Raw genomic sequence first — 13,751 nt, 5'->3', positions numbered from 1 at the left:
CGTTACTTAAACTTTTAGAAACTATGATACAATAAATAGTATTTTCAGCAGAGTATCTATAAATGCTTTCTTCCAGTGAAAATCTTGACAGGCCACAACAAAATGGAACCAAAACAGCAAAAGCAAATGAAGTTATTTTATCTGGTGAGATAATGTTTTAGTGTTTTCATTACTGTGTCATAGAAAAGTTCCTCATGATACAACTTTTAACCATTTCCCCAAATTCTTTATGGTATAACTGTGAGTAGACTGAACATAAGTATTTTGTAAGACGTGATGTAAGATAGTTTTACCAAGAACTCAGAGATGTACAACCTTCCTAAGTAAATTATTTTAAATATACAACATGACAAAGTATATATACCTTTAGTTATTAATTTTTAAGCAGTAGTACTTAAGCTTTTTGTGTGTGTATGTGTGGTGGTGGTGATTTTAAGGAGGAGTTTTTGTTTTATTTGTTTGTTTTTGCTTTTTGATTCAAGAAGTCTAGTATTTCTGAATTTATGAGATTGTAGCTTTCCTGTGAAGTCTCCCTGTACCCTTTGGCTTACTCCCTTCAAGAATTAAGATTTTTATTTAATTACTAACCTGTGAACACCATGAGGGCAAGATCTATAATCTTATCTTTCTGTTGCCCTCAAAGCTCAACACAGGACATTGCAAATAGCAGGGACTCAGTAAATATTGAATTATAATGGAATTTATTGTAGTGCTCAGACCACATTGCAGAGTAGAAAAAACATGATGCCAGTCACTTTGCTTTTTAATGTGACAAAAAAGTAAATCAATTTTTAATAGGCATATTTGACTATTTTTATTTTCTCTCCATTAAAGTCAACTGAAATGGTTTACTAAAAATTTTAAAAATTAAAAATATAAAAAGAGATCACTTGTTTTGATTTTATATATATACTAAATGAATCAAAATTTCAACAAATACTAGATCGGGGGAAACAAAGTTTGATATAACTTTATGTATATCTTTATATGTCTTTGTTAAAGCATGTCACACATCATGATGTATCTTTATGTAAATATATATATAAAGTTCAACCAGATGGCCAATTGATTTGAAACACTTACTCTTTATGATATTATTTTTTAAAGATAATCGACTTCAAAGAATTTGTATTTCAGTCCAAAACACTTAAAATCAACATACTGAAAATGATTGCTGCTGAAAAAATATTAAGATAAACACAACTTTGAAAATGAAAGTTAGTTTTACTTATGAAACAGAATTATGAAGAAATGTTAGGTGAAAGTATAATCCCACGTATAAGCAAACTTCAATGAAGTTTGACTCTGACAAATATAGGAGCAAATTCTAGAGGTTTTGGATGGTTTGCGTTAGCTCTTGTGTAAGTCAACTATTGCTTCACCCCAGACTATTCCCAAACTCAATAGCTCTAAACCTACACTCATTTATTTTCACTCACAGGTCTGAGGGCTGGGTTGGTTGATCTAGGCCGGGGTCAGCTGAGAGGTGAGGATCCAGTAGGATTTCCTCCTCCCCAAGGGTTGAATTCAGGTGGAATTCAAGGGTTGAAACAGCCTGACTGCTCATTGGAGGGCTCAGGCTGAAGGGAGAGCAGGTAACTGGGGAGCTTCTTCTCATTAGCATGGCAGAGGCTCAAGGCAGCAACCTCACCCACTAAGCACTTCTTAAGCCTTTGTGAGTGTCAGTTCTGCTAATGTTCTATGGGCCAAAGAAGTCACTCAACATCAAGGGCAGGAAAGACTACTTTGCCCTTATGGAGGGAGAAGAGTGGCTATTTGCTGAAAGATCCAAATTACATAGCTCTTCTCATACGAGCACACTGCACATCTTTTACTCCTGTGTTTTAGTGCTTCAGCTCATGGCCCTTTCAAAACTAGCGTGAATTCATAAGCCTAAAAATTAATGAATTTCTTCCTCCTTTTGTATTAGAATTTTTTTTTTGCCTTATCCTCCAAAGTAAAAGAATGACAGTTTATTTTGTAATCTTGCTTCTATCTTCTTCCTCTTAAATTTGTAATATAAAATTCAATCAGAGATGAAAAGAGAGGGAAGGGAGAGAAAAAAATAGGGTATGGACAATAAACACAGATTTTTTGTTTATATTTTAGGAGATCTTTTCACATCTTATATTGAAGCTATCAGGTACTCTCTTATGACCAGAGCATTACTAAATTAAGAAGTTTTTCCCATAACAGGTAGTTAGGTTCCAAGTTTGTCACTCACAAAATTTAGGGTATCATGGCCAGGGTTCGTGGTAGGTCTAATTGTAACCTAGTTCCTGAAGAGTTCTAAATCAAACTTTTAACTAACTCAACAAATACAGGAGCATCCAATAAGGAATCCAAACTTATGTTTGCATACGCCATCTGACAATTAAGTTCATGAACACATCCTAGAAAAAGTGCTTCATATCTCATTGCTGAATATCACTATGATCACCTTTGGGAAGCTATGCACTGATGCCAGCATCTAGTCCACCCCTCAAAGCAATTTTGGAACTCTTTTTCTGGAATGGCCATCACAGCTGTTGTCATACTACCTTGATGTCCTGAATGGCATCAAAATGTCTTCCTTTCAATATTTCCTTTATCTTTGGGGAAAGAAGTTATTGGGAGCCAGATCAGATGAGTACGGAGGGTGTTCCAATACGGTTATTTGTTTACTGCCTAAAAACTCCCTTCACAGACAGTGCCGTGTGAGCTGGTGCATTGTCGTGATGCAAGACCCATGAATTGTTGGTGAAAAGTTCAGGTCGTTTTCGTCTAACTTTTTCAAACAGCCCTTTCAGAACTTCCAAATAGTAAACTTGGTTAACTGTTTGTCCAGTTGGCACAAATTCATAATGAATAATCCCTCTGATATAAAAAAAAGTTAGCTACATAGTTTTGACTCTTGATTTGGACTGACAAAACTTTTTGGTCCTGGAGAAGTGGCTGACTTCTATTGTGTACATTGATGCTTTGTTTCAGGGTTGTATTGGTACACCCATGTTTCATCATTAGTGATAACATGGCCCAAAGTGTCGTCTTGCCTCTCCAAAGGGTCTTGGCAAACTTCGACTCTCCTTTGATTTTGTTCATCGGAAAGCTCCTTCGGGACCATTTTTGACACACTTTTCTCATGTGAAGATTTTCAGTTAAGATTTTCCTAACTGTTTCTCTGTCAATGTTTGTTTGGTCTACTATGCTTCTCACAGTTAGCCAATGATTTTGATGGACAATTCAATGAATTTTTGCCATGTTTTCATCAGTTCTGCTTGTTACTTGCCACCCTGACCTCTCTTCATGAGTGACACGTTTTCTCCCCCCAGAAAAACGTTTAATAGATTTGTACACTGCCATTTTCTTCATGGCATTATCCCCAGAAACTTGGACTAACATGTCCCTGATTCACTCTTTCCAAATTTAACAAGATATTTAATGTTTGTTCATTGCTCTAATTCAAGTTCAGACATTCTTGCGAAGACACACAAAAACATACAACAAAATAATGAATGCCAATCAGCAAGACAGTGCCACATGTCAACATAAACACAGCTGTGAGACACTGATATACCAAGGTAATGAAACCTTACCAAGCTGTTTATACAGTGCTGCCAATGTAGCACATGGTGGCAAGTTCGCTAAGTTAATTGTCAGACCTGTAATTGTCATTACAAATCAAGGATTTTGCAGAATTAAGTTCTTAAAAGAATAGAAATGGAATTATATTTTAGATCAATGATATTTAAAGAATTGAATTGATATATTTAAGCACTTTTGTCATAGTAGTTTGAATCATCATATTTTAATTTTTCTTTCCGTAAGGAATAAAGGCTCCATCTCAATTTAATATTTCAAATGAGAAAGCATTTTATGTTTCAGTTAGGTGTAATATTACACATTGAGACCTTCAGTTAAAGACATTTAGAACCTAAATAATGAAATGCTATCCTGACCTCTTTGGAGACATCCATAGACTAGACCAATATTTTACATTTACATATAAAAGGATACATTTTCTGTAGGTAGAGATTACTATTATTTGTTTTCTCTTCTCCCACAGGCACAAGCATTGTTCCCTTTAAGAAGAAACGACTGACTCATATGTCTGGTTGGATGGCTCTAATTCCAAATGCAAAGCACATTAACTGGTATTTTAAAGATGTGGATCACATAACCAACATATCATATACATCAACATTCTATGGATTTAAGGTAAACAAAGAGCTATAAAATCCATTTTCTAATAATTAGATTGTACATTACTCAGTTGCAGCCTACGTCTCAGCCTTCCACCAATTGTTAGGTCCAGAATGCCCTTGCCTCACATATTGCACTGTTCAGTCCTGCACACCCTCATGACCCACCCTCAGTCTCAGAAGCAAGCTAAAAAAGGATCCTTGTTTAAGAATCAGAAGTAAGCAATCCTTCTGCCACATTCCTGTAGTAGTAAGCTTCTGCCCTGTTATGATTACCATGAAAATAACTAACATTTATTGAGTGCTGATGATGTTTTATATACCAGTTGCAGGTTTCCTCATTTATATTATGAAACATATCAAAACAGAAAGTTAGAGAAAATAGGTCCAGTCTTTTATGCCCACCACCCAGCTCTGTCTGAATCTACCATTCTGTGTGAATGTTTACCTTCATTTTTTAAAAGAAATAAACATTTTGGATGAAGTAGAAGTCCCTGTATGGCTTACCCTGATCGCATTCCCCTCTCTCCACCTGCGATGGTAACCAGTATCCTGAATTGGGAGTTTGTATCTACATTTGTGTTCTACTTACACTGCATATGTGCAGCCAACAAAACAAAACAAAAACTCCTAGCATTGTTTTAAATGTCTTCAAACATTAGTTAAATAATATATATATATATATATGCATATATATGTGTATATACATGTATATATATCATATGTGTATATAATATGTCTATTTAGAGAGAGGCTTTCATTGCCTTAGTGATACAGTTAGCATTATTGCTATAGACATGTAAAATGTTAATAGATAAAACATAAATGCAAGATGAAAAACAAACTAAAACCAAAACTTAAGTCTTACTATAGGGGCTAATTATGTCATCAAAATTAATGTATATTATACCATGTTTTTTAATATAAAACGAGCCACATTTTCTTGTAAACTTTTATAGGAAGAAGACTATGTCATCATATCTCATAACTTCACTCAAAATCCCCATATGTTTAATGTTATCGATATGAGGAATGGCTCCTCAAACCCACTGAACTGGAATACTAGCAAGAATGGAGACTGGCACCTTGAGGCAAATACTAGTACTCTATATTACTTGGGTATGTATTCATTAGACAGAAGTCGTAATTTTAGCTAAGGCTTTGTCTAAAGGAAGAGAAAAATTGCTTAATGGGCAAATGTGTTATACAGTGCCCTATATATAGCAGGATTCAAGAAATATTTGGTGAATGAAAAGACTGGAGATGAAATTTATGCTGGAAAAAGCCTTGAGTTGAATTAAGAACTTACATTTTATGTTGGGAGATAACACCAGCACTATTAAATGTGGCCCCAAAATTTATTTCACAAAATTAGAGGAAATGAATACAATGGAAGCTGTCATATATTTTGTTTTCATTTTTATTATTTATTTATTTTGGAAAATAAAAAAGTATATAAAAATAAATTTTAATTAAATTCTAAAATACTTGTTTTTGTCAAGATATTTGGGCTATGTGCTTCTCAATAAGACATGCATTTTGTCAGAATTTCCATGCATTTGAATTATATAATACAAAGTCACTATCTGAAGAATATTTTCAAATTGCCTTAACTGTGCTTACATTTAAGTCCTTAGATCATCATGTTAATTTAAACTGCTGTACTGTACTTTTAGTGTCAGGGAGAAGTGACCTTCATCAGAATCAGCCCATTTCCGGGACCCTGGATCCTGACGTGAAAGACGTTACGATTAATTTCCAGGCTTACTGCTGTGTTCTCCAGGATTGCTTCCCTCTACACCCCCCATCTAGGAACCCAATTCCCAGGAAACGACCAGCCATATATAAGTATATTAGCCTTTTGTTTCTTAATACCTGTAATACTTGATATAATCCTTCTCATATGTCACTCTTGTGTGAGAAAATAATGTCCCCCAACTGCACAGTGCCTCGTAGGTCACAAAGCACTTCCACACGTTACTTCACTTGAGTCTTATAATCGCCCTGATGAGAAGATGGAAGAAAATCTCACAAAAAATTATGTGTGTGTGTTACTGGTCATCTCAGACTTGTGGAGTATTAGATCTGAATTATAAGACCAATCCCCTTATTATACAGGTGAAGGCCAATGACCTTATGTGAATTACCTGAGCTCACAAAGCTTCTTGATGACACATCCAGAAGAGCAAAATTAGAATATTGCAATAAGGATTTAGTGGGATAAAAAGTGATTCAGATGTGCATGGAAAGGAGGTTTTCTTCAGTGGAGAGAAGAACAATATTTGTAGTTGTGTGTGTTGAGTATGTTACTAATTGCATGTGAAGTTATAAACTATTTAATTTGCATTCTGTCATCCCCCAAACATCTAGTATAGTGCTACACCCTAAGGAGATGGCCATGAAATATATAGAGAGAATGATAAAACAATTTCTCTTTTCAGCTTGTGGTCAAATGATTCTTTTTGGCAATCATCTCCAGAAAATAATTATACCGTACCTCACCCAGGAGCAAATGTGGTTATTCCTGAAGGTAAATACATAAAGAAATAAAATGCTTGTGTTTGTGCAACATTCACATAGATGCCACAATAGGTAGCATTCCACCTTCATGAAGCACACCTTTGGAAGGAGCAAATGTCGAGGTGGATTCTACTATTGTGTCCTGGACATGGGACTTAGCGTTTATGAGGACTTAAGCCTGACTCTTAAGAACAATAGACTTTGAGGGAGAGACAGAATCAGTCATTGGGTGGAAAAGGGGTCATAAACTTCATAGCCAGGACTCGCTGATAAGGCTGTCAACATTTTGTCTATAGGCTATAATCTACGGACTATGTTATATTTCTTATACTAAAGTATTGTTTCCTAGGAACATGGATTGTTGCAGACACAGATATTCCACCAATGGAAAGGCTCATTGTTTGGGGGGTTCTAGAACTGGAAGATGAGCATAATCATAACATGGAAGCTGTAGAGTCTTCTTACAGAAAAGTTGTTTTGAATGCTACCTACATATCACTGCAGGTAATAGTGAGGGTCTTATAATTCATACCTTTATTAACCAAATTTTGAAACGTTGGAGATTTACAGAAAAAAATTAAAAGAAAGCATATTCAATTAATATGAATAAGAACTACAGCTGGCTCTAGCCCATGAAACGCGAGTGTCATGTAAGCCTAATACATTTCTGGTCTCCTATATATAGTGGACTAAACATTCCTTAGGAAATAATTGTCATGCTACTTTTTAGGGTGAGGTTTGCCCATTTTCAATCTTACGTAGAATGTTTGTATTATCACTAGGTACAGCTCAACTCATAGCTTGATCCAACCAACAGAAAATCCCCAGGAGCTTGGAAAAATTAAGATTTTAAGCCTTTTTTTGAAAGATAACAAACAGTATTACTTAAAATAAATGGACATAGATGGAATTATGAAAACAGAAGCAGACTAATAAAAATATGTCAGTAGTTTGGAACAATCACCTCATTCTCTCATAAACCTCAGATGATCTTGGTCGTATAGCAGTTTAATCAGTTTAATTATTCTGTCAGTCTTTTATTATCAATCATTGAAAAGAATGGCCTAACCAAAAAGCTATTAAGCACCATTAAAACTAGAGTGTGTAGTAGCTTTTCTTTGGTAAAACTGGGCTTTTAATGCTTTTCAAGGTATGTGACATCTTGGTAGATTCATGAACTTTGAGGTAGGGAAAGCTACAGTTGAATCTAGACATCACTGTTTGATAGTTGGTTAACCTTGGATAAAGCTTTCAGCATCAGTTTTCTCACCTATAAAATGAGAATAATATTAATTCATGGTTTAGTGTAAAGGTTAAATTATATATGTAAAGCCTTACACGTTATGTCTGACATAGAATCAGCAAGCATTTAGTCATAGCTTTATTATTAACAATGATGGCTCATAAATAGCATAGCTTTGAAGATTATATTTTATATATGCCATATTATTTTAAAATACAGTGTGATCTGTTCGAACAGTATTAGTTTAGGTCTTATGAGGTCTCATTTTCAGGTCTAGTTCTGACAGTAAGTAGATATTGAATTTGACCTTGGAAAAATAATTTAAATTGCATATCCCAAAGTGAATGGATTAAATTAAGGGTACTTCCAGTTTTAATACTGTTCTTTGTATAACAGAATTCATTCATTTTTACTAGAGGAGGCTGCCAGTCTTCCTAATTCCTTTTTTATGGGGGAAATTTTTTCTGCCCACTTTTCAAGTATTAACAATTTTCTGCTTCACTGCAGGGAGGTAGGTTAATTGGTGGCTGGGAAGATAACCCTTTTAAAGGAGAATTACAGATTATTCTTAGAGGAAATCATTCTACCCCAGAATGGGCTTTTCCAGAAGGACCAAATCAAGGATCAAAGGTCTTAGGTATGTGTTTCCAGATATCAAAAGTGTCATTCATATCAATTTTAAGAATCTTCTTTAAAACATATAGCACTAAAATACTTGTTATCAGTTCATGATTTATGGTATGAGAAGCTTTTACAGACATTTATTTATAGTAAAGGATTATAAAAGTGGCAGAGATTTTTAAAAGTTAAATCATGTCACATTAAAATAGGTACAGATGTGTATATTTTAAACCAAAATGTAATTCATTGCAAAACTAACATTAACAAATCTCTCCATATGCATATTATGTCTCCAGTCTGGTTTTCTTCATAATCTATCATTTATATAAACAATACTTTGCACATTTTGGTGCTTTTCCCCTGAAAGGTAACTCTCCCACATATTATTTCATTCACAGTATTAATAATCTGTGGATCAGTTGACTCTGCTAGCAGCTACCCAACCACAAGTGTTGCTAAGTTTTCATTTCCCACTTACATTTGTATGGCTGTACATATTCCTATTTGAATCTGGAAAGCAAAGGACCTGAGGGGGGTTTAATTTGGTCACAATAAGTAACTGCTTTTATTAATTCGACTGCACATTTATTTAATAGACCCATATAATCATGTGCTACAATTACTCCACAGTACAATTTCTAAAATAGTGACAATCCGTATATAAGGGGGTGAAAAATGGCTTGAGATTGCATTAGTCAGCTCTGCCGAGACAACTTCAAATCTTTAAAAAGACCCACGCAGGCAAATTCAATCTTTAAAAAATTGCTTTTATGGACTTACTTTTTATTTCAAAAATAACATTTCAAATAATACAGAACAGTATCAAGAAAAGCATTAAGAAAAAATATACATCTTTACAATTCTACTCCTCTCTTGAGGAAACTAGCATTAGTTAGCAATTTTTACATGTCTTTTCATGTTTTTTATCTATGCCTATATTCATGTTACATATATTGATTTGTGGTGGTAGTATTTTGCCCTTTACAAAAATATGGTCAAGCTAAATATATTAGTATACAGTTTTCTTTTTTTCACTTAATGTGGATATCTTTCTAGATCAATACGTATTGATAACACTCTTCTTTTTATAGCATATTACACCACAGTATTAGTATATTATACTTTATCCCATCATTCTATCAATGTACAATTGGATTAATTCTAGTGTTCTAATATTTTCAAATATTGTAGTAAGTATCCTCATTCATATATCCTGTGTACTGTCTTTAATTTCTATGGATTAGATTCCTCAAAGTGAGTCAAAGGGTCAGAGCCCTGAGGAGATAACCCCAAGTCATTTCATTTATTCTAAAATGTTCAGTCACTTATTAAAATAAAGCATTGAACTGTTTCATTTTATATTAGCACCTAACTCAGTACTGTGTGATGGGTAAATAGGAGTGTGTTTTTCTCCTGCAGGGGTGTTTGGTGAGCTGGATCTTCATGGAATTCCGCGTTCAATATATAAAACGAAACTCTCAGAAACCGCAGAGGCAGGTTCCAAAGTCCTATCTCTGATGGATGCTGTGGATTGGCAGGTAGAGGAAATACTATGGGGTGGAAAGTGAATACACTCAGTGGGTCAACTTAAAAAGGTGTCTTCTTTATTCTCATGGACTTTTTTTCTCATATGATTAACTAGATGAAAAATGTATATTTTGCAATTAGTGTACACTCAAAAAACTGACATGAAAGCAGGCATTTAAAAACTGTGGTCTCAAAGGTCTTTCAGAATATATAAAGAACATCATGTATATATTAGTTATGAAAGGGAAATACGAAAGTTTTGGGGCAATAAAAAATAATTTATTTTTTACAAATTCTTGCAACACATAAAAAAGGAATTGTTTTAAATGCATTTTATTGTTATTTTGGTTACCTCTTTTAATTTATGATTTTACATTCAAGCATTTGGAAAGAGAACAAATTCTGGTGCCCAGCGATATTCGAATAATGCCTGTGTTACATGAGAGATTTTGGTAAAATATAAGTTATGGCATTTCCTATCTCTGCTACACTCATAAGCATGCATAGGCCACAGTCTCACATGTTTTGCAAATACTTTTAATGCTAAAGGATCAGGGAAATTGATGGATTCCTCTTCCAAACTCTCAGATCTCAGCCAGTTCCCTTCTGCTAAGAATAAGCTTTTAAGTCACAGAACAAAGAGAGGCTTAGTCTGAGTCAATCAAAACAAATCAAACACACAGGCTGGCTCTGTGAATGTAGTTTAAAATCAGTAAATAGAAGAAGGATTTACGGGGAGGTATTCTAATCTACTTATAATAGATTTTATTTGTAAGAATTGAGGTGTAATTGCTTTTTAAAGAAAGTAATTAAATGATTTCAATATCCCTATTTATCCAATTAATATTGTCTCTGTATTATTTATTCAGTTAATGTTTAACCAAGTATCAGATATTCTAAGCACTGAGGGTTCAGTTGTGAAGAAACTGGTCAAACTACAGTGGAAATTGCATTGGGATAGGAGAGGCAGACACTAAATGAACAAATAAATATGTGTTAATTTCAGATTATAATGTGCGTGATGAAGGAAATCAAACAGGTAGTGTGACAGACTGCCATGGTAGAGGGTGGCAGATAACAGTAAATAGGGTGGCCAGAGAAGGCCTCTCCCAAGGGTACGGTGGGGTTCGGGACATGCAACCCCAAAATATTGAATTCAGGACATGCTACCCCAAGTCCTTGAATATTTTAAGATGAAGGAATTTGAGAAACAGCCTGCACTAGAAAGACTTTCTACTTTCCACTGAAGCAGGTCATAAAACCTTCATGTGAGAGGTGACTTCCCCCCGCACCCAGAGGAAAAGACAAAGGGCCAGAGAGAGGAACCTGAATGAAGAAGACTTGCTAGTTACCATGTTTCCCCGAAAATAAGACCCAGGTGGACCAGCAGCTCTAATGCGTCTTCTGGAGCAAAAATGAATATAAGATCCGGTCTTGTATATTATATTATATTATATTATATTATATTATATTATATTATATTATATTACATTACATTACATTACATTACATTACATTACATTACATTACATTACATTACATTACATTATACCTAGTCTTATAGTAAAGTAAGACCAGGTATTATATTATATTACATTATATTATATTATATTGTATTGTATTGTATTGTATTGTATTGTATTGTATTGTATTGTATTGTATTGTATTGTATTGTATTGTATTGTATTATATAAGACCCAGTCTTATATTATAGTAAAGTAAGACCGGGTATTATATTAATTATATTATATTATATTATATTATATTATATTATATTATATTATATTGTATTATATAAGACCCAGTCTTATATTATAGTAAAATAAGATCGGGTCCTATGTTAATTTTTGCTCCAAAAGGTGCATTAGATCTGATTATCTGGCGAGGTCTTATTTTCAGGGAAACACAGTATCCCAGTTTATCACACTTAACTCATACTCTATCACACTTTCCCACTACTCTACAGTCCTCATCAAACCTAGCATAAAAATGGTCAGGTTTAATATTTTCTTCAGATCTTCATTTCCTTACCAAGGCCCCTGTGTCACATAAAATTTATATTAAATAAATTTATATGCTTTCTCTTGTTAATCTGTCTTTTGTACAGGGGTCCCAGCCAAGAACTTAGAAGGGTAAAGGAAAAGTTATTTTTCTCCCCTACAGGTACATTTGAGCAGAGAATTCGATGGCAAGGAGCAGCTTGTCATACACAATATACAAAGATTCTCAGACTTGTTCTTGCTCTTTAAGTTTTCTCTTCCCTTCCCACCTTTCAGGAATATCAAGTGATAGTTAATTGTGTTAAATTTTAAAAACCCCAGGAAATTTTTTTAAGTCTTAAGAATATTGTCCTCATCAGTTTTTGATAAAAGTATGAATATATTATCTTTCATCTGTTTATTTTTTTAATGTACATAGCCTGTGATTTTATTAAATGACTGAATTAAATTTAAGGAAATGCTGAGATAATTCAAAATTTAGAATTCTTAATATCAAACAAAAGCATATTTATTTTAGAGACCTAAGTGTCCTAAGTATATAGTTTGTTCTCTCTGGTAATCCCATAATTCTAATCAGATATAAATTAAATTAGAATTACTTAATAGTTATCGAGAAATATAAACCTTTTTTTTTAATTGTTCTTGCACCTGGCACTTGGATTTTCCTAAGGAGGGAGAAGAGATTGTGATAACAACCACAAGCTATGATTACCACCAAACAGAAACTAGAAGCATCGTTAAAATCCTACATGATCACAAAATCCTGATTCTCAATGATACTCTTTCCTACACTCACCTTGGTAAGTGGCTGTTCTGTAACCAAATAGATAATTAAAATGTCTTGAAATAGTCACATTTTAGTCCTCTTCTCTGTAATTACAATTAATTCGATGAACCGTCTCGCAAATATTTTAGAGGAGCATTTCACTCAGATTGGCACTGGTACCCAAGGGGTGCCACTATTTATATGTGGGCTACAAAGAGTCCCTGCTGTAAGCATTCATTCATTCAGCAGCTACTCAGCTGAGACCTACTGCATTACATTCTATGGGATAAGGCAGACTTCCTGTTCTAAGCAGGCTTCTAGGTGATTCTTAGGCACACTGAAATCTGAGAGCCCTTGATCTGAGAGCATCTGATTGGTTTCATTGACACATTCCTTAGCTGTAACTGCTTTTAGACAAGCTACAGCCAAATGGTAAAACCAATTCTCCAGCATAGAAGGAATTAATCAGAATCATCTGAAGACCATCTTTCAGCCTGTAGGATCAGGACCTTCCCAACACCCCAGCCTTTCCCCATTTGACATGCTACCTTCATCTGAATCCCAGGAAGTGGAAACAGACAGGAGTGGAATGTTAGAAAACCCTCTCAGACGCTGCTGTTACTTATGAGAACTGCAGCTGGAAGGCAGCGTGAGAGACTGGTGCACATTTGACCTGCATGAAAAAACCAACATGAAAGAACTTTTTAAAGCTGTGTTTTCATAGAAGCACATGTGTCTATCATTCTCTATCACATGTTTTTCTGTAAATCAAAAGGAAAAGATTTCATTAAAGAAGACTTTAATCGTAAAACAAAAAAGGTTTTGAAGTTTGACATTATAGAGTCTTTCCTTTAAACTACCAAACATTTCTCTCTGTTTGAAATGTACCTGCT

At 34.3% G+C, this 13,751-nt stretch overlaps 1 protein-coding gene across 1 annotated transcript in view; it reads left to right on the top strand.

Annotated features, from left to right (window-relative positions):
• PKHD1L1 (PKHD1 like 1) overlaps positions 1-13,751 on the top strand; it is a 151,101-nt gene that overhangs the window by 94,022 nt on the left and 43,328 nt on the right. Inside the window, exons 51-58 of the mRNA XM_019750644.2 lie at positions 4,046-4,197; positions 5,141-5,300; positions 5,858-6,029; positions 6,623-6,711; positions 7,051-7,205; positions 8,452-8,581; positions 9,985-10,103; positions 12,763-12,892. Of these exons, the coding sequence (XP_019606203.2) occupies positions 4,046-4,197; positions 5,141-5,300; positions 5,858-6,029; positions 6,623-6,711; positions 7,051-7,205; positions 8,452-8,581; positions 9,985-10,103; positions 12,763-12,892 (1,107 nt within the window). The remainder of the gene's footprint in view (positions 1-4,045; positions 4,198-5,140; positions 5,301-5,857; positions 6,030-6,622; positions 6,712-7,050; positions 7,206-8,451; positions 8,582-9,984; positions 10,104-12,762; positions 12,893-13,751) is intronic.

Source organism: Rhinolophus sinicus, linkage group LG12 (genome assembly GCF_036562045.2).
Source record: "Rhinolophus sinicus isolate RSC01 linkage group LG12, ASM3656204v1, whole genome shotgun sequence".
Classification (NCBI taxonomy): Eukaryota; Metazoa; Chordata; class Mammalia; order Chiroptera; family Rhinolophidae; genus Rhinolophus; species Rhinolophus sinicus.
The sequence above is the reverse complement of the archived record's forward strand: the minus strand, read 5'-3'. Positions and strand labels throughout refer to the sequence as shown.